This window comes from Myripristis murdjan, chromosome 11, assembly GCF_902150065.1.
Source record: "Myripristis murdjan chromosome 11, fMyrMur1.1, whole genome shotgun sequence".
Taxonomy (NCBI): Eukaryota; Metazoa; Chordata; class Actinopteri; order Holocentriformes; family Holocentridae; genus Myripristis; species Myripristis murdjan.
The window spans coordinates 7,835,749-7,856,122 of record NC_043990.1 but is presented as its reverse complement, the minus strand read 5'-3'; the positions used below and the strand labels follow the sequence as shown (position 1 = coordinate 7,856,122).

General features: G+C 40.2%; 1 protein-coding gene across 5 annotated transcripts; it reads left to right on the top strand.

The window, feature by feature from the left end:
- Nucleotides 1-4,656: 4,656 nt before the first annotated feature.
- LOC115367813 (zinc finger protein 384-like) lies at nt 4,657-20,198 on the top strand. Of its 5 annotated transcripts, none has more exons than XM_030063745.1 (11): nt 4,657-4,770; nt 6,869-6,936; nt 7,712-8,030; nt 8,793-8,915; nt 9,606-9,769; nt 9,900-9,976; nt 10,593-10,662; nt 12,629-12,783; nt 13,986-14,064; nt 15,219-15,377; nt 15,861-20,198. In XM_030063745.1, exons 2-11 carry the CDS (start codon nt 6,874-6,876, stop codon nt 16,299-16,301), a joined length of 1,650 nt encoding a protein of 549 aa, XP_029919605.1. In that variant the 5' UTR covers nt 4,657-4,770; nt 6,869-6,873; the 3' UTR covers nt 16,302-20,198. The 5 variants fall into 5 exon arrangements, with proteins under 5 accessions (XP_029919605.1, XP_029919600.1, XP_029919604.1 ...); XM_030063740.1 differs by having other exon boundaries at nt 10,593-10,817; nt 12,616-12,783; XM_030063742.1 differs by lacking the exon at nt 4,657-4,770 and adding an exon at nt 5,374-5,540 and having other exon boundaries at nt 10,593-10,817; nt 12,616-12,783.
- The last annotated feature ends 176 nt before the right edge of the window (nt 20,199-20,374 follow it).

Here is a 20,374-nt window from a genome sequence, read left to right as displayed (position 1 = left end):
TCTGTTTGTATTATTTTTTTTAAGTCTATCTATTTTTCTTTTTTCTATTCGTGCATCTACTTTGTCTATACCGGTTTTGGGAAGTGGTAAAGTTTTAATGTGTTAACCTCCTACTGAACCAGTTTTATCCTGTTTATAATGAAGACACGTTTTTTTAATGTAGCATTTTGCTGGTGACCCTTTACTTAAGGTATATAGTACAAATATTACATGTTATAATGTTATACAGGGAATTAGAAGCATTTAGAATAGCCTTATAACATGGTAACTTTTCTTGGTTGTGCTAACTTTTTATTCAAAGCGATTGGACAATGTTTCTCCTTGGTTTTAACTTCTTTCCCTATCATACCTGATTATTTTCAGACATACAGTATTCTTAAATTTATCTGAGCACTTTGACTTTGTTTGCAATCTGAGTTTAAGCTTAATGTACTGTTGGACACATTGTTAATTTGCACTAAATGAGAGCAGCAGATGAATTAGGACATCACCTTCGTTCAATCCAAAGAATGGAGCTTGAACCAGGGTCCTCTTGTTTAAAGACTGGGTGACTTTGCCAACCTGCTGCCCAGTAATACTTTATAGATGTATACCTTAAGTAAAGTGGTACATTTAATTTTAGTTAGAGCCACTTATGTAGCAGTTGACACAAAGATGTGAATTAGAAGAACCATGTAAAGTATAGCTTTAATCTTCAGTCGTAGCAATGGAGATATCTCAGTGCAGTCATGAGATAACTGTGCGATACTGCTGGAGCGCTGAACAACTCAGCGTTATTAATTTCATTTTTGTAAAAGTTGGAATCTAATTTGGAGACATATGCAGAGGGTGATGAAACAGTTACTATTTGTCAAAGGACTCCACATGGCAGCTAGTACTCAGAGGAATAGGGGACAGCACTGATAAGGGAAAAAATGATCAAATCAAGTCAGATTTTATTGGCCACATACACAGTCATACCCAGCGCAACGTGCTGTAAAATGCTCGATGTGTCTGTCTCCGGTCTAATGCAAAGTAGCGAGGTACAAAGAACAAGATATAAGCAGTATAAGAACAGAACAATATAAAAGAATGTAATCCAAGAAAAGGTAAAAGTAAGATAATTGGCAACTGATGAGAAAGTGAAGAATTGCAGGTGGAGGTCTTTCTGTCGATCATGTTTCTCTTAATTTCCCTGTTTGCCAACAGTCGTAAATGTTGCTATATGATTGAAATGTACCTTTTGTTTACTCCCTTTTTGTAAGTAATCACTTAACTAAATGCGTTTATCAGGAAGTGAAATAGTTTAGACTGTATCTTGGTCATACGTCATCTTTCAATCAATGCATCGGTAACCACCTATGATACACTAGTGAAGGTTTAGGAGCTGGATCTTTATAGTGGGATCTAGTGCCTAAAAAAGTCCTAACTTGCCTTATATCACAACCCGCTCACACTATTACCCTCTACCTCACCATATCCTCTGGGGCTGGGTGTTAAAAAGAACAATTCCTTTAGGTACTATACCACTTTTTTCCATATTGGCATCAACTTTCAGGCCTCAAACAGTATCATTATGTTTAAAAATGTTGCACTCTTACACATGAGAATGCTAATTTCTTTTTATACAGCATTTATACTGATTAATATGATGTTGTCTGTGCAGAAAAAGGCAGATGGCATGTATTATCTAAATATGACACAGAAACTTCACCCTTCTGCATAAGAAAACCAAACTTGCAAGAGAAGGGTATTGAGAGTAGTCATATTTTTTATTTATTTATTTATTTCCCCCATGATACCCAGCCTTACCCGCCTCACGATTAGTCTGTCCTAGACTGTGTACTGCACTGCTGATTATGGTACAGCCATATGTATTGAGATGTTCCTCTGAAGCTAGACTTTATTTAAGATGAGCACTACTGTATTATGCATGTAATGGACTCTGTCCTAATTTAACTGTATTTTACTTTTGCAAATGTAGATGTTATTTATCAAGCTCCTGCAGGCACGTATGCTGCTCCACTGTTGAATTATCAACTCGGGAATGATCCAGATATTCCATATGTGAAATGTACTTGGCGCTAAAGGATTGAGTAAGCTATAGAAAAGGCAATGTTATCTTTGTACTTTGTTTAACACATCTGTCTCTCTAACAAGTGAATTAATCTTGAAAAGTGGCACCACTGTATATGGATATATATTTGGATATCTGCTCAGTGTAACCCTATTTGCTTCACATGTTGCTATTAACTCTACTAATTAGTGCTAACAACAAACCCCGGTCCCAGTAACACTGGTTAGGTTCTCGTCTGCAATCTGTGTAGAATAGCGTAACGATGCTCTAGTTTGTTTGGTTGAGGACTTGCCAAAATGGAAGGTGCCTCTTGCTTTGTAATCAATGTGTGTGCACTTCAACATGTGTGTTTTTACAAAATATTCTTCTGCAATTCTGTCTGTAGAAAGTGCTGTTGTCATTAAATTAAAAAAAAAAAAAAAAATGAAACATCACTGTCCTGTGCAGTTCTTAATGTTACCTGCCTGTCCGTAAAGCTGTCTCACTTTACTCATCTGGTAGTTTTTGTTCACATATTCTGTTGTCTTTGCATGCATCTGTTTTTTGAACTTGGGTTTGCTTATTTATTTTTAATTTTATTGGGAGGGTAATGTGCTGCTTTTTAATTGTAACTACATTGTGTTTATATGGGAATCTGTGAGAACAGCTGTGATGTCAGCTAATGGTGGTGAGAATAAACCTAAACAATGAACTTTGATTTTTTTTTTTAAACCCTATATTCCACATGGAAATGTCGATGTTACCTGCTTTTAACCTAAAACTCTATAACAATTATATAGCAGCTTTAAGAACAGAGTTTGTGTGCTTCAACAGACACAGCAAAGCAGAATAATCAGAAAACAATGGGAAGCTGTACAGGAAAGGCCGAACAAGAGGAATACAAAATTCAGGTAAAATCAAGATATGTGTAAAACAGGAAAACAAAAGACTCAAAACACAGTCGAGAGAAAACAAGGAAAGAATATAGATGGTAAAATGGATAAAAGGCAGTAGAAAAATATGTATTTATAGCAATATTGATAGTAATCTCTAAGTATTTCAAAGAAACTGGTTCCCAGCTCAATTCACAGATGGATAAGTGCCTTGCACAAGAGTTTAAGAGTAGCTGTTGATGGAGGGCAGGGCATTTCTCATTTCCCTAATTTTCCCCAGCCAGTGCAGGGATTCAAACCCTCCAGCAACAAGCCCGCCTCTCCACCTTGGACCTGATCCAAAGCAGAAGTTTGGGTGGGCCTCGCTGCATGTTTGTGGCAGGAGTGTTTGGTCCGTGTGTGTGACTGACTGAAATAACAACCTGCTGTCCACCGGATGGGTTCTTCTGCAGCCTTACCCTTAAAATAAAATAATAATGCATGCATGACATTTGTGCATGAAATGGGGATCACTGGAGAGCGTTTATTTGAATGCTCGACGGTGAATGGGACAGTGAAGGCACACTGCAGCACTGCTTCATTTCAACACGGAGTGCATGGCAGCAGACCATCGCTGTAGTTTAAGAACCGTAATATGCCGGTCTAGATATGGCGTCCCATTCAAGACAAAAACTAAAATCAATGTCTTTCATTCGTGATAACCGGATATTAATATACCGGAAGGCTGCTACATTTTCGCACTGTGTCAAGTTGGTGTCAAGGCGATTACAGGTAACCAAGCTAATACCGGAAAACAGGACATTTTGACTTCAAAGTAAAAGTCAAACGCAAACATGGTGGCGTAGATAACAAAACATCTTAACAGATTATAACATGAAATCATCACTCTGTATCTCCAGTGAGTCTCCTGTCGGAGGCTAAAACAAATGTCAAGCAACCTTGTATTTATGGTGCATGGTAATAAGTTGGAATTCGAAAAGAAAAAAACAACAACTTTGTTTTCATCAAGCTTCTATAATTTTCTCGTTTTGCTTGATATATATTCTAAATTTTGGCTTTGGCTCCTACCTACATCACTCATAAGTGTTCCAACCAAAGTTATTATCATTAACAGAAACTAGCTAAATTACAAATACTAGATGTGAAAAAAAAAAATTGTTAATTCAAATTAAAATAGATAGATGCACTTTATTGATCCCAAACTGGGAAATTCTTAAATGAAAGAGGCTTTACAATAAAACAAAAACAACCAACTGAAAGTGTATTGTGCATTTACAAAACTGACTGTAATAAACTAAATTATAGAGGAAGAGTCTTTAGTTTAATTTTATTTGTTTGTACATCAGTCCTGATGAATACTTTTTTTTTTTTAAATGGTATGATGTTCAGAGTTTTTATCACACAATACTTTTCTGACCTTTTCGACTTCTGCCCCTGACAAATAACTCACATTCCAAACAAACAAGCACACAAAAAGACGAAACTTAAGACTGTAACTAATAAGAACTAATTTAAAACTAAGCATTTTCAAGAAATAAAAACGAAACTAAAAAAGAGAACGAATGAAAAATGCAAAACTATAATAACATTGTTTTTTTTTTTTTTTTCCCCAAGAGCTAAATTAGAAAATGAGGATTTTGTTTTGAAAGCTACGACCGGAAGTTCCGTTTCTATCCTGGCGGGCTTGACTCTTGGTCAAGAGAGCTGAAGGAAAAAAAGGAAAAAAAAAATCGAAGAAAAAAAGGCATATCTGAGGGGTTTGAGGGGCGGATTTGGACAAAGTTTCCCAACTGTCCCGACCCGAGGAAGCTCCGGGGGGTTGACCGGGAGTCGCATTCACCGGTAATTAACACAGGAGTTATTACTCGGTTGTTAATTAACTGTTATTTTCAATGTGTCTGAGAGCACCGCCGTCCCAACCGCCGGAAGTCTGCATGAAGCTGCGTCTCCTACAGAGGCAACGGCGTCGACGTTTTTTTTTTTTCCCTCTCTTCGTTTTTTTTATTCGAGATTTTTTTCTCTTTTTTTATTTTCTCAGTGGAGATGAGCAGGGAGAGAGGAATGGAGGCGTAGGGAGCAAGGGTGTTTGTGTTTACAAAGCGGAAATATACTTAGCGATGTGAACATACGGGCCTCCTTGTTATAGCAAAGCCAGCGAACAAAAGGTGAAAATAAATGGAGGCAAGTTAGCTAGCTGCCCTTGCCTTGTGGAGTTAACCAGCTAACGCTATGTTTGTTTACAAGCGAGATATCTCGTTGTCGAGCGGCGGCAGGTTAGGTGCAAAGCAAAGACATATAGGTTGGCTCTTTGCAAGGTTACCCAGCTACCTTTGACAAATTATATATTTTTCAAGATTTCACCAATCACTGCTAGCTCGCTACTAGCAATGCCATAATTTAGGAGCCAGCTCGTAAAATGCCCCCCCATAAAATGTCAATGAATTGAAACATTGACTTTGTGTGTCAGTAACAACCCCCCACATATTATATTAAACGCAGTTGTCAGCTAGCCGCCAGGAGGAAATAAATTAATTAGCTATTGTAGCCTGTCCCATCATTTATTTATAGGTGGTGCAGCTGCAGAGGGGGAGAGGAGGTTCACGAGAAAAAATGTAAAATATGCCATATGTATCGCTAAATGTTTTGCATGCACTTTCGTCGTCTCAAAGTTCAGTTTGTTTAACATAGGCCTATACTTAGATTCTGTAACGCTCTAAAATGTCCATTACAGCTTTATAATATTAATGAGTAATTACATGCATGCTTTTGTTGGTATGTGAGCAATAGGCTATGCATGGCATCAGCAATCCTGACATGCATACAGGAAGCTAAACTTTTATACCTTTACTATTATTGGCCTATAACAGCAACAAAATATGCAGCAAGTAAATGCAATTGCATGTCTAATGTAGAACAATGAAGCTTTGAAACTAACCCCTTTGTACTCCAGAATACATGTTGTCAGTGGGAGATGAACAGCAAACATGATTAGAGGTTTCATGATGACAAGTTAGGATAAAGTCTTTTGAACAGTGAGTGTTGTCTCCAACAAACCATATGCTTTCTTGAAAAGGATGTGACATTTTCAACACACATTTGCATCTAGTTTGGGAGAACACACATCTTTGTTACTTTTCAATACATTAAATGGTTACATTTGGACACAGCATTGGTTTCCATCAACGCAAAGTTCTGTTGAAAATCAGCACAAATGTTTGTTGTCCAAAACTAAACACATGGACTTGTTGCAAGTGAAGCAACCACTGTAAGATTGTGTAATTTGTTAAAAGCAACACATACTGTGTAAGAGACTAGTTAGGAAGTGCATGGGCTGTGTTGCAAAACGTCAAAAAGCCTCGAAGACTGATTATCAATAGTGTTTTTATCAACTCTTGCCTCTTCTGTCCTCTCTCATAGAGATTGTTGATATACTGCCCTCCAGGGACTGAACATCTTTGTTTGATTCCTTTCACATCCTCTTCTCCTCTTCTCTTATAAAGTGTTATTTAAAAAGTGGAAGGGCAATAACCCTGTACTGATCCTGATTGGGGCAACAAATTAACATCAAACTATTTTTTCCTTTCTGACAGTCAAACTGCTTTGCAACCTACTGTATTTCTATACAATAGAACCTCCAAATGATGATTGGTTAGCTACCAAAGTGGCTGGTAGAGTAGACAAACATGCCAGCCACAGTTAAATTTGCCAGGATAGGCTACTGGCTGGTGTTAAAACCACACTCTGATAGTGACACAGTTTAAAACTTCACATTTTCAGAGCTGTCAGCACTTGTGGAGGAGAGGATGCAAGGAAAGGAAACAAACTAAGATGGCTGAAACGCAGCCACGTATGGTCTCGTTTCAAATGACAATATAGAAGATCAAAACAAAGAGGAGGAGGAGGACGGGTGTTTTCTAAGTGTGTTGCTTTTTAATTACAGAAATAATGGAAGATTCCCATTTCAACTCATCATACTTTTGGTCTCCCGTCCCCACTGTACAAGGACAGGTAGAGACAACCTTATTGTTGGAATTGTCTTGAAATACACATGGTATAGTGGTATGTGCAATGTCAAAAGATACCCGGAGGCGAATGTCACTTAAGTTGACTCTTAATGGAAGTCCTTAAACACTGCATAACACCAGAGACTGACTTGACTCAGTACATGTTTATAATAACGCTACCAATTAACGCTGGCTTAGTTGGTGCAGTTGGCTAAATCTCACATAGAAGTTATCTGAATTTGAGTTCCTCAGCAGTTGAGGGTCCGTCGATCAAGTGATCATTCCTGTCCCTCTCCTCTCTCATCTCTTCAACCCCTCTGTCACCCCCCCCTGTCGTTTTCTTTTCACATTTCACCATGCCTACGTTCTCCCCCCTCTCCCATTGCCTCCTCCTCCCCCATGTTCTCCCTACATTGACCAAACCCATCCTGAACTTATCACTCTTCTCCTCACGCACCTTGTCTGGTGACATCTCTTTTGCCTCCCCCTTCCTTCTCCCTTCTTTCCTTCTGCTCCATTGTGAACTTAACTCATTCTTTTGCTCCCATTATCTTCCCCATCCTCCCTACTTTCTTTTTCTTTACCTCCTCACATTATCTTCCCTCCTTTTCTCTCTTCTCCTTCCTCCTCCATCAATTCTCCCCCAAACCCCATTCTTATCCCACCTTGCTCATGCAATTGTCCCTCCTGCTCACCTCCTCCCCTATCCTCACCTCTCTCATCTTCATCCTCCCTTTATCCTCCTTCCTTTCCTTCTCCCCTTTACTCGCCCCATCTAGATCGAGAACGCCATGTTCCTGAACAAGATGAAGGAGCAACTGGGTCCTGAGAAGGCCAACCCTCCCTCCTTCCCTCACTCCTCTGCCTCTTCCACCTCTTCCCACTACCCCACGGCTGTGCTTGCCGTCCCTGGCTCTATGGACGGAGGAGCAGGGGTGCGGGTGGTCCCCAAACAGGAAGGCGGTGGAGGTACTGCAGGAGGGGGTGGCAGCAGCGGTGCTCCTCCATTGACTTCAGTTGGTGGACACCTCCACCAGCCCCACACCTCCCAGAACATCACTGTAGTACCTGTTCCTTCCACGGGTATCATGACTGCAGGTGAGTGGGGTTTTGTGTGTGTGTGTGTATCCTCTGCTCCCAGTGTTTGTCCTCCTGCCTAAATCATAACATCCTTCACTCCATTTGTCATTTTTTGTATTGTTGTATTACCCATTTTGTCTGTAACACATTAAGATGGGTATTGTTTTGATAATTTTGCTATGCAAATGGGCATAGTTCATGTTGGGATAAGTCAGGAAGACTGAAAATTCAACTATAGCTGCTACTAATGTGAACAGCACCTTTTTTCAAGGTGACACATCTAGTTTCTGTGTCTCCCTCAGAGTCTGCTCATTTCTGTGACAGCATCAAAAGCTCTACTGCAGGCACTCTTAAGTGTAAAAGCCATTCAAGATATTGATTTGGATTACAGAATAAATGTTTGGTATCGTGACTAGTCTAGTTTCCTCTCAACATTACTCTGCAGGATTGTTTCCGAGTGGACTGATGACTTTTGTAATGTGTGACCATGTCATTAGTATGCATAAAGTCTTACCTCTTCTGTCTGGATTGTATTTTTTTTTTTTTTTTACCAATCACCTCTGTATTATCCATGATCATGATAAGAAGTATTAGAATATTTGCTAAATTTATAGTCTGAGTGTTTTGGCTTTCACAATAGGTGCTTGTCAAGTCTGCTGACGACATCCCTTTTAAGTTGCTCTGAATAATAACATCAGCTTAAAATGTTCACTGAGAAAATGTAAAATGTTTGTTTTGACCAGTTGGGCAGTCAGATCATGGTCTCTTTCTCCTTCTTAGCGGGGTTAGTGATCACCACCCCTCAAGGCACGCTGGTCCCCACCGCCTCCACGCAATCATTTGTAGGTGGACCCCCAACTGCCACCACCATGATAGTGTCCGCAGTGCACCCCTCAAACACAGGTAAAGCCAACCAGGGTGGAGCACACTTTAAACTGCAAACTGCAGTCTGTTTGATGAGTATTCATTTTCAGGTGTTATGCTGTTTTTTAAATGTTTTTTTATCCACTGAATGGATATGCTTTTTTGATGCCTTGCATCACATTCATACAATTACTTGCTCAAGGGCACTTCGACACAGATAGAGGGATGAAACCTCCTCTTGCTGAGGGCTTTTCAATTTTTGAACTCTTAAGAAATTTAACATCCTGATCTGAATTTGAAGTGAACTGAAGCCAGACACACAACTAGAATTCTTGTTTTCCACTCATCCACCTTTATTTCTTCACTTTTTTGTGTGTATGTTGTCTTAGTCACACCCATGCGTGCACACACACACACGCACACACACACACACACACACACACGCACACACACACACGCACACACACACACACACAAACACACACTTGTGCCTATTTATTTTCTGCTCTTGGTATTGTTTCTGGCCAAGGTGGAAGACCCTGACTTGTTCAGGAGATGTGGAGGCCCATTAACTCTAATCTTGACTTTTTCCCATTCACATCCATCCCACCTCCCCACCCAAACCCTTACTATCTCTTCTTATGTTATTACAACTCCTTTGATCAATTTAACACAATCTTCTTCTCTGTGCTATCTCCCTCTCCACTACCCTCCCCCCAAATGTTTCAGACAAGAAGGACGACATTGCTGTCCCTCCTGCGGTTGTCATGCCGATGCCAGGGAAGCGCGGCAGGAAGAGGAAACAAGTAATGGGCAGAGTGGCAGGAGTGGGTGGAGTCCTCCCACCAGGAAGTGACGCATTAATACTGGCACACCTTGCTGCTGGGGGACAGGTAGGAGAGTCTCTTCTCTTCTCTTCTCTTCTGCAAAAACATATACTGTAGCTGTGTGATACTGGTATTACACAGACAGTTTGTGCCTCTTTTGGCCTCACTCCTAATAGGTTTTTTCATTCTGTTTCAGCACCACCCTGCAGACCCATATGACCTGTCTAATGATGAGGAAGACCACACCAACAAAGATGGCCCTAAATCCTACAGGTAGAAGAGAGATGTTTAGATGTTTTGTCAAATTAAAGTTTGACAGTTAAGGTTGGGACCACGTCATCTGCCACTGTGGACAGAAGAGTATACTTGTAGTCCTCCTTAGATATACGCAGCATTCTGTAGCTATGCTAGTATGCTGTTATAATATATGATGATGATGGCAACAGTGACAATAATAATAATAATAATAATAATAATAATGATGATGACGACGACGACGACGACGATGATGATGATGATGATGATGATGATGATAAATGCTGATGTGTAACTTGGTCATTTATTTTCAACTAATGTTGGATTGAACATGTCTAGAAACTTGGAGCTAAGTGGCAGAATCAGTACAGTGTCTACCAACTTGAACTTTGAGTGCAGTGTGAGTGAAAATTTTGAGTAGTGGTAAGTTATGCCAAAGGGAAGCAGTAGTCTTGCCTGTGGTTTTTGCTGGTGACTGACCATGTACAGGCCTGTATTCATCCAGCTAAAATGTCATAAAAGTGTGTGAAGCAATATAAAATGGAGATAAGCATGTGAACTACAAGTGAGCTATCAGTTTTTCAGTCAATCAGTCCATGCGTCTCACTCTGTCTCTCACTCCTGACTTGCCAAGGTGCCGGATGTGCGCAGTGACGTTCTTTAGCAAGTCGGACATGCAGATCCATGCCAAGTCCCACACTGAGGCCAAGCCCCACAAGTGCCCCCACTGCTCCAAGTCGTTTGCCAACTCCAGCTACCTGTCCCAGCACATCCGCATCCACAGCGGGGCCAAGCCCTACACCTGCTCCTACTGCCAGAAAACATTCAGGCAGCTCAGTCACCTACAGCAGCACACACGGTACTGTCTGGGCCAGTTGTGTTTGTATGTGTGTGTGTGTGTGTATGTGTGTGTTTGTGTTTGTGTCTGTGTCTGTGATTCTGTCTGTGTGGTGGTTGGCTCTGAGCATGTGTGTGGTGAATGCATGTGCCTTTGCTCCACATATATGTGTGCATACATGTGTGTATCTGGTATGTATTCAAATGTGTGTGTGTGTGTGTGTGTGCGTCTGTGTGCACATGGGCATAGCAGAGTGATTGAGACTCTGTTTGAGGGTTTTTTGTGAGTAATCTGACAGGGTGCAGCTTTTTCTACACAGTCAATCCATCACCTTTGTAGGTACAATGCTTTCTTTTTAACGTTTATAAAGTCATCGTACCAAGATTTTTAACATTTTGTTGTTCATTAAAGGAAAAGGTGTTCCTCTGAACACTGATGATGAGGACAGGAAAGATACTTTTTCATCACCTTGACTATTTTGCAACTAAAAATTCTCTTAGAATAGATGAGAGCCTTGATGGTATTGTGATAGATTATTTGATAGAGGAAGCCCAATTATGGTACCACCTTTGGCCAAAATTTACCATCATTAACTGTTTGTTGGTGTTACTTTCTCACTTTGTTCATGATATTTCACTGTCACAACCTTGATGTGGCGCCTGATCCATGTTGCCTTACCTTTTAGTTGTGTAGCTTTTCATCCACATCCACACTTTGCTTTCACCTCCTCTGCCTTTACACTACTCCTTCAAAAAAAATTGGCGTGAAAAAAAAGCGCAAATCAGTATTTCAAAGCGCATTTTGAAGACTTTTTCCATCACTGGAGACGTGTATGTTCTTTCACATGAACTGTTAAATCTTCCAGTTTCATGTCAAATAGAAATAAAACACACACTAAAATATCAGGTCATAATTTCATGCTAACTGATAGTAACTATTTCTGATCGTGTTTCTGAAAGTAATGAAGTTCATCATCAGCTGAGTGAAAATTTTGCAAACAATTTTTCAATTCACATCATGAGTGCGCTTATATTTTATAGAGACATGCATGATAATGTCACCGCCCCTCTCGTTCCATTCTTCACCATTCACTTACTGCACGTAGTTATCATACATATTGGCACAGAATGGTCATCTTGTTTCTACAAACGAAAAAGTTGCCAATCAGCCATTGAGAACAACCTCATCTGTATCGCATATAAATGCATATGATAGTGTAATAGATGAAAGCAATATCTCCATTTTTCACATCCATACCACTTTATTCAGTGTTTTAATTTTACCTTTTACATTTTAATTTACCATTATCTTTTCATTTCCCTTATTGCCATGCACTGGGTTGTTTTTGTAGGTTTCAGGCTATTAATTTGGAACAGAAAGACAAGCTCCACTGGCCTGCTGCTTGTCCTGAATTTACATTTCAGTTTGAGTGCAGCAGAGGCAGATATGCACATACACACGCACACACAGTCTGAGAATTACACTCAAATCAGGGCACACTAGTCTGGGAGAGAGAGTCTGCGCGAAAGAGAGAGAGAGAGAGAGAAAGAGAAAAGGGTGACTGTGCTTGCTGTATGTTTTTGTTTTGTGTTTTCACAACTCAGACACAGCACAAAGAGCACACTGTAAAACATATTGATCTACGATCAGCATGATTGATCGCAGATTCTTTTATTTAAGTAATGTGAACCCATGAGTTGGTCTTGGCTCATTGTTTGATCACACTGTAGTCTAAAAATCTCTCTCTTTTTGTCTCTCTCTTCCTCTCTCTCTCTTTACCCCACCTCCCCAATCCCCCAATTCCTTTATCCCATGTTAGAAACCACACTGAGGCCAAGCCCCACAAGTGCCCCCACTGCTCCAAGTCGTTTGCCAACTCCAGCTACCTGTCCCAGCACATCCGCATCCACAGCGGGGCCAAGCCCTACACCTGCTCCTACTGCCAGAAAACATTCAGGCAGCTCAGTCACCTACAGCAGCACACACGGTACTGTCTGGGCCAGTTGTGTTTGTATGTGTGTGTGTGTGTGTGTGTGTGTGTCTCTGTGTGCGTGTGTGTGTGTGTGTGTGTGTGTGTGTGTGTGTGTGTGTGTGTGCGTCTGCGTATGTGTATAACAGCCAATTGTTTTGTTGACAGAGAATGTCAGACTACAAATTTCACTCTTCATCTTAACAAAGATCATGAAGATGGATTAATGTAAGGATGGATGGATGGATGGAGTTATGTATTGATGGGCTATTAGATAAAAACTGACTGGTTATTTGACACAAAATTATGGCTGTGTGCTCAGTTAGAGCTGCACCACAGGCAAAAGGAACTAGTGAGACAAATGGAATAATGGTGACATGCACGGATAGACGCATTTCTGTTTAAATGTCACTGTAGCCGGTTGGTCCCAAAATTTACTAGCAACTCTCAGTGAACGCTCTCTCAGGCATATATATATAGAGAGAGAGAGAATCTTTTTTTAAATATTTGCCTTTATTCGATAGTTTTATAGTGATGCCAGACAGGACAGGCCAGGGAAAGGGAAAAGAGGATGATATGCAAGCAATATCCAAAGCTGTGTTTTAACCAAAGGTGTCACTTTTAATATTGTAGAGCTCAGATTTAACATTTGCCTTGTGGTAATTTTCCATCTTGCACTGCAGGATAGATTATTTTGTTCTTGTTGTAACTCATGAAGTACTGTCGGGTTTATTGACACCACAGGCCCAAGTCTAAAGCCATTTTCCAAAACGTCTCACCTTATCAAGAAGGTCTGTGTACCCTGAAGTATACCCAAAAAGCTTTCAGTGTTTTTCCCACAATTCAAATCACTAATGAACATACAGTATATACTAAAAGCACGTAATAAGGAACTTGCAACATGACGGCTGCATTGTCAGTTACAACTAACTGGTAGAAAAAACAAATAAGAAGCAGAGGAGTAGATTAATAAACTATAATCAATAAAAATTAAAATGAACGACACCTTAAGTGACAACCAGCAATGATTATTTTTATGCGACAGATGTTAGACAATATCTGAGAGGACAATGTGGCCACTGAGCTTGAATAGACACATTTTATATATTGTGCTTGGATAAGAGCAAACATACTCTGTTGGTCATTTCCTTTTTCTGTACATCAAGTGCCTAAGTGGAATGTAACCAAATGATGATGTGTGTGTGAATATGACTTTCCAGGATTCACACTGGTGACCGGCCATACAAGTGTGTCCATCCTGGCTGTGAGAAGGCCTTCACTCAGCTGTCAAACCTACAGGTAACCACTGTCTTCACTGTGGCTTATTTCTTAGAAAGACGATCTCTAATCTAAAGATCACAGGTTTAATCCCAGCAGCTGACAAAATGTCTACCAACAACCATGAAGGCTGTTGATGTTTCCTCGAGCAAAACATTGAACCTCTAGCCTACTGGTTCATTGCATACTGGCTAAACGCCTTTCAGAGAGACTATCTGGCAGGGACTGATGATCAGTGCAGAGTAGATATACTGTGAGGTGACGAACTGATGAGGACCAGGTGAGCTTGATTGCTGAGGCAGAGCAGGTGTGGATCAATGCAAGAAGGCAGACTAGACATATACAGACAGAACAGACTGACTGATATAAAAACAAATACAGAGAAACACAACCACACCAACAAAACTCAGACAAAAAGACCAGCAGAACCGTCACTCAGACTGCTTTGTAACATTGTCACTTGTTGTAAGGATTTTCTTGAATCAAATGACATTATCTTCATATGAGATGAATCACGTGTCTCAAGAGGATGTAGCTTGACACAAGAAAACTCTTCGTTAGAACACTGGAAATATGAAATTTTCTCACTTGCCCATCAAAGGGTGATTTTTTTTCTTGCAATTCATTTCATTGCACGTTATTGATCACACTAGTCATACTAATCTGTATTATGAATATATTGATGATATATTGATATATAGTGATCTGACCAGGAGCAATGTGTTGGACCTTCCTTTCTCACCTGAATTATTCGGATGATCTCCTTTGAAAACGTGTTTTGAGAAAGAAAAATTGTTGGGTCCTCAACATCAAGCTTTAAGACTGTCTGTATTTAGAAACCATTAAACTGTTTCTCCCTTAACTCCCAGTGTCTTCATCTTACAAAGTAACTTAAAGAACCATACTAGTGACTTTGAATGTTTGTCCCATTTACCACAATATACCCACCCATATTTAACATTGCAACAAACCATTTTGCAAATCATGCAGGGTACGAAAGATTTCACAACGTCACTGGTATGGCTCTTTAAAAATGGAATAAAAAGGTAAATGGCATAGTCTTGGAGTCTCAGCTTTAAGCTTTAAAATTTTTTTCTAATGACTTGTAATTGAGTCTAAGACAGACTAATTCAGTTGTTGAAATAATATGTATTGTCTCTCCTTTTTTCCCGCAGTCTCACCGTCGGCAGCACAACAAAGACAAGCCGTACAAGTGCCACAACTGTAACCGTGGTTACACGGATGCTGCCAGCCTGGAGGTGCACCTATCCACACACACCGTCAAGCACGCCAAGCTTTACTCCTGTGGCCTCTGTAACCGATCCTATACCTCGGTATGCCCACACACCTGTCTGTCATACCAGTTTTCACTAAAGCCTTCTCTCAGGTATAGCACTCAAGGAACGGATAGGCTCTAAGGCACCTTCCCATAATACCATGACAGAAATACATAAAGGAAGTTACTGGCAGGAATCATAAGCCTGAAGAAAGTTCTGTTTGTAGTTTTAAAATGCAAGACTGGGTCTATTTCTTTGTTTTTCCCAGATTCAGTTATATGTAAGATACTGCCAGTCATTCTATTCATGAACTGAGCACCCCGAACATGAGGTGCTTACCTTTAGGATTATATGCCAATCCACGTGTCCTTATGATAGCGCTAGCCTTGAGGCAACAAGTGTGACAACACGCTAGTGGCTCAACATTGTTTTTTGACAGAAATTATGTCACCACTTTAACAGCAATTTGAATCTCTGCTCTCCTTTTTCCTTTCCCTCGTTTCATCCATTTCTCTCCCTGATATCTCTCTCCTCCTCCAGGAAACATACCTGATGAAACACATGAGGAAGCACAACCCTGACCCTCTGACAGTGGCAGCAGCAGTAGCTGCCCAGCAGGCCCAGGGCCTTACACCTGGAGGCCCAGGAGGAGGAAGTGGCAGGGGCCGGGGCCGTGGCCGAGGAAGAGGAGGTGGTGGTGCCGGAGGAGGCTCAGGCGGAGCGGGCCAGGTTCCAAATCAGCCCAACCCAAACAACCCCAACCAAAACCCTAACCCTGGACCCCCTGGCAGCTACCAGCCACCCCAGCAGCCCACGGAAGCTGTGGTTCCGTGCCCATTCGACCTGCATCAGTACAAGACAGTGGCAGCCAACGAGATCCAGTATAAACCAGTCAGCGTGGCAGACCTGTCAGTGGCTCACAAAGACCTCTGCCTCACCGTCTCCACATCAGCCATACAGGTGGAGCACATGAACTCGTAGACTGCGTCTTCCCACCCTATCAGAGGAATCTCAAATTGTCTGCACTGCAAAAAGGTCCATATTAACAAGTAATTCAGTGTTATGTTTTTTAAAACAAATGACTTTTCTTAAAACAAGTGAAAGTGTTGACTAACTGGGTGGTAATTTTTAATGCAAATCAACTTGTTTTGAGAGCTTTCTTAAAGCCCTGGGAAAGGGGATTTGAGCAGCCTTAAGTTGGATATCTTTTTATCTGTTCACTGTGGTTCGAGAGACCAAAAAAGCTTTTTTTTTCTCACCCTACCAATTTGGTAGTATCCAATTTGCAATCTCTGTCCACCTCTGACCAAAAGGTAACACTCCACCTGTTTGAAGATACAAGTGAAATTTAAGCTACCCACTGGCAGTTTTTTTCCTTGTTTTAAGAAGGCAAATCTGTAAAGCTGAATACAAGATGAAATGACTTGTTAGTACATAGACATTTTTGCAGTGTGCTCTTTGATTCCTGAGCGCACGTTTGCCAAGTATCGTTCAGTGGAAATGCTGGTCTAAGACACTGATAAGTTCATTTGTAAAGATCAGCCTGAAGCCAAGTTTCATCAGTTTGAGTGTAATTCTCATAGTCATTCTACTGTAGTTTGATCTTGTCTTAATTGGCAGGTTGGGTATGAGAGTGAAGGGACTGTCATCAGCTCTGCCTATCAGTCATATGTTAATGTGAGCTAATTCCAGCTGAGGCGGCTTGGTTTAGGATGGCATGCAGCAGTGAATTTTGGCTTACTGCCAAAATGAATGCCTACTTGCATTAGCGTGTTTTGGGTCTGGCTGCTACTGCCATATTTCCCCTGTTTGACAGAAAAAAATGGTCCCCTTGCTGAACCCCTGGTCCAGGATGTGTTTGGCTGTTAGAGGTTGTCTGAGGTGGTGATGAGGTTCTGGGTTGTGTTTTCCAGAAGCATCTAGAGAAAAAATTCACCTTTAATCCATACTGAGTGAATGGAGCAGTGGTCATCTTATAGTGGTCTTAACATGCTTTGGGAAATACACCTTGCATACTAATCCTAAACCAGCAGGTGTGCACTGAGAATCTCAATAAGCAAGGCCTGCTGGTGTCTCGTCTCCCTCGCCTCGTCTCCTGTTAATGTAGGCATCATCAGAGGAGGCAGGCCACACTCAAGTTGTTAATAGAGATATCAATGTGCTGATGGCACAGACAGTGGTCTGATTTTTCATCACATAGTCGATCATCTTACCGCAATGTGTATCATGATTGCAATCAGATTTATTATCTACATTTTCAGTACAACCTCATGTACCTGACAGTGGTTGTTATTTTGGAGGTGAGACAGCGCCACACAATTTCTGAGTTTGTTTTTTCCCCAATAAATACTGAATCTCTCAAAATATAGTTGAGAATCTCCCAGGTTTGTGGAGGGTCTCTTTTGTTTTCTCTTTAAAATTCATTTTTAACTTGTTTTTGATCTCTTGAAGGAGGTCAATGAAAAGCTGCTAGGTAGAAGAGAAAGATGACATTTAGATCACTTTAATGTGAACATTGTCCATTTTATTTTTGGGCAAAAGGAGAAGTGAGGGGAGACAATAAATCATTGCGGACTGTAGAGATTCATAGCAGCATAGGGCTGAGATGGGGGTGGTGGATCAAAAAGTGGTAAACAATAAAAAACAGGAAGGACTAAGATCTGTATAAAATTATACTGCCTTGGAGTTATGCTGTCAGTTTACGGTGGAAAGAAGTGGTTGTTAAAAAGACCTAATCAGAGCCTGAGAAAAAAAAAACGGACAATTGCAAAAGAGAAAAAGGAAGCAAAGGACCGGGCAGATTGTGGAATATGGCTAAAGCATGTGGCTGAAACTCAAACGTGCTTAACTCCTTAACTTCTTTTCCTTTAACAATCCTATCCTTACATGGCCCCACCTCCCACCACCACCAAAAAATACAAACACTCTAACTCCATAGAAATCTAGGGAGGGGATTCCAGGGTGAGAGATAGTAAGGAATTGAGGAACCACTCTATGATGAAGCCCAAATTACTGTTCAAAAGAGACAGAATGGTTCAAGAATGCACTAAGAGGAGAAAGCTGCAGTAGAGCAAGATGGAGATGGTGAAGGGTTTGGGGGCGGGAGGGTCATGAAGAGAGCACTTGATGAAGCTTGTACTTAACAGCCTAAGTTTGTCATCATTGTACTTTTTTGTTATATATCATATGTATGTATTTTTCTACCAACAGGGGAACGTGTGAACAAACTCAGAGGGAAAGCAAAGTGAGTGCATGAATGTGAAAGGAACGTAGCGAGAAAGAAAAAAAAAATCCCCAACAGAGCAGTTTTTTATAATTATTGTTATTCAGAGAGACCATTTTCTATATTCCAACTAGTGAAGCTAACTCAGCGTTGACAGGGTGGGAAAAGAGAAAATAATGATTGTGCGATGAAAATGGCTGACAGGTACTGTTATCAGTCTTTTTTTTCCCTAAAAGAACCTTTCATACATACTATTTTCATTATTACAACTGTATGCAAATGTTATCCACATTATTATCAATCGGAGGCATTATTGTATTGCGGTATGCTGTACATAAACTAGATAGAAAAGACTTTTTCGTTCATAAAAGGGAAGTATGTCCACTGTAAAGCATATGGAAACTTGTGGAAAACAAATTGAGAAATACCTAATCATCGGTTGTGTTCCAGGTCGCCTTCAGTACTGATGGATTATTCTGTTTATTAGAATATCAGAGCATGTTACAACTCAACATTTTTGTCATTTGTAGCAAAATCCTACAGAGCTCTGCAACATCTGCAAAAATGTGAATTGATAAGAATGAAATTTTTTAGTTATTAAAATGTTGGTATTTGGCCCAAAAAATGTGAGAAATGTGAAAAAAAAAAACAATATGAAAAATGTATATACATATGACTACAAATTTCATGAAGTTTTAAGACCCCACTGTCACTATACAGTACATTGTGAAATATGTTGTCAGGACGGATGTAAACTGTTATTGTCAATTTGACAGTTTTGGTTTGAATGTTGGACAAAACTGAGAGCTTCAAATCCAGTAAAGCATTGGTTTAGGGGGGAAAAAAATGTTTGTTTGTTTTTCCCCCCTGGTAAATATGTAAGAACTCCAGATCACAAATTTTGTCCCAGTTTGCCAAAGGTGTGATGGAAAGAAATAACTTTTTGGTGCTGAACAAAAATTAACAAAGGTCTGACTTGAAGTAAAGCTGGTAAATCCAAATTTTAGTTCCCCATCAGCCAGACCTGATGCCTTTCCCTATATGTTGCCTGCATTGCAAAAGATGATATTTGCGTGATAAAAGATCATACATCCGCTTTACTGTTCCAGGACTACACTAGCTAAAAACAGGCTGCAGGATTTTGTTCTGTTCCATTTTGTTTGGAGTAACATTTTAAAATCTAACATCTCAGCTTTGAGACCTTCCTCTTTGGGCACTCGATGGGAATTCCATTACGAACTGTCTCTCTTTTGACATTTAAAGCCTTTTACAAATGATCTTTCAATATGCCTCAGTGATTAAATTATGTGAAAAGAAAAGAGGCTGTGGTGCAGGTGACCTGGGACGCTGCCGCCGTGTTTTTGTGCAGAGGCTATCTCTACTCAATCAAAAATTCTTAAGCAGCCTGTGTGATTGGCTGGTTCTCTTAATGTATACTCCTTGTATTTCATTATGTGTCTTTTTATGAAAAATAACACGTTCTCAATATTCTTGTTAATGTTATTACTGATGCTCCTGATAATAATGCAGTTATTAACTACCCTCTTATGCTACACTCTTGCATACTGTATGCACAGTTACACTTCTTGCTCAACTGAAGAGACTGTTTCTTCCCTTAAGGACAATAAAGTCGGGAAACAGTTAAAGATGAAAAACTTCACTGTCTGATTTTTTATCTATATTATTGCAAACCAATTTGATGGTTTTTAAACAAATATTGAGATTAGGGCATGCGTTTGTATTGATTAAATCCAATTCTCAGGCACAATTGGCACATTTTGTCAATGGAGAGTTTCAAAAAATCCTGACCGATTGACCTCACCTACAGAAG

Bases quoted from the DNA above. Each gene is read 5' to 3' on its own strand.
- LOC115367813 (XM_030063740.1), top strand. From the start codon at position 6,874: ATGGAAGATTCCCATTTCAACTCATCATACTTTTGGTCTCCCGTCCCC. The intron at 10,818-12,615 runs GTACTGTCTGGG...ATCCCATGTTAG, and splicing joins CACCTACAGCAGCACACACG to AAACCACACTGAGGCCAAGC. The intron at 14,065-15,218 runs GTAACCACTGTC...TTTTTCCCGCAG, and splicing joins CTCAGCTGTCAAACCTACAG to TCTCACCGTCGGCAGCACAA.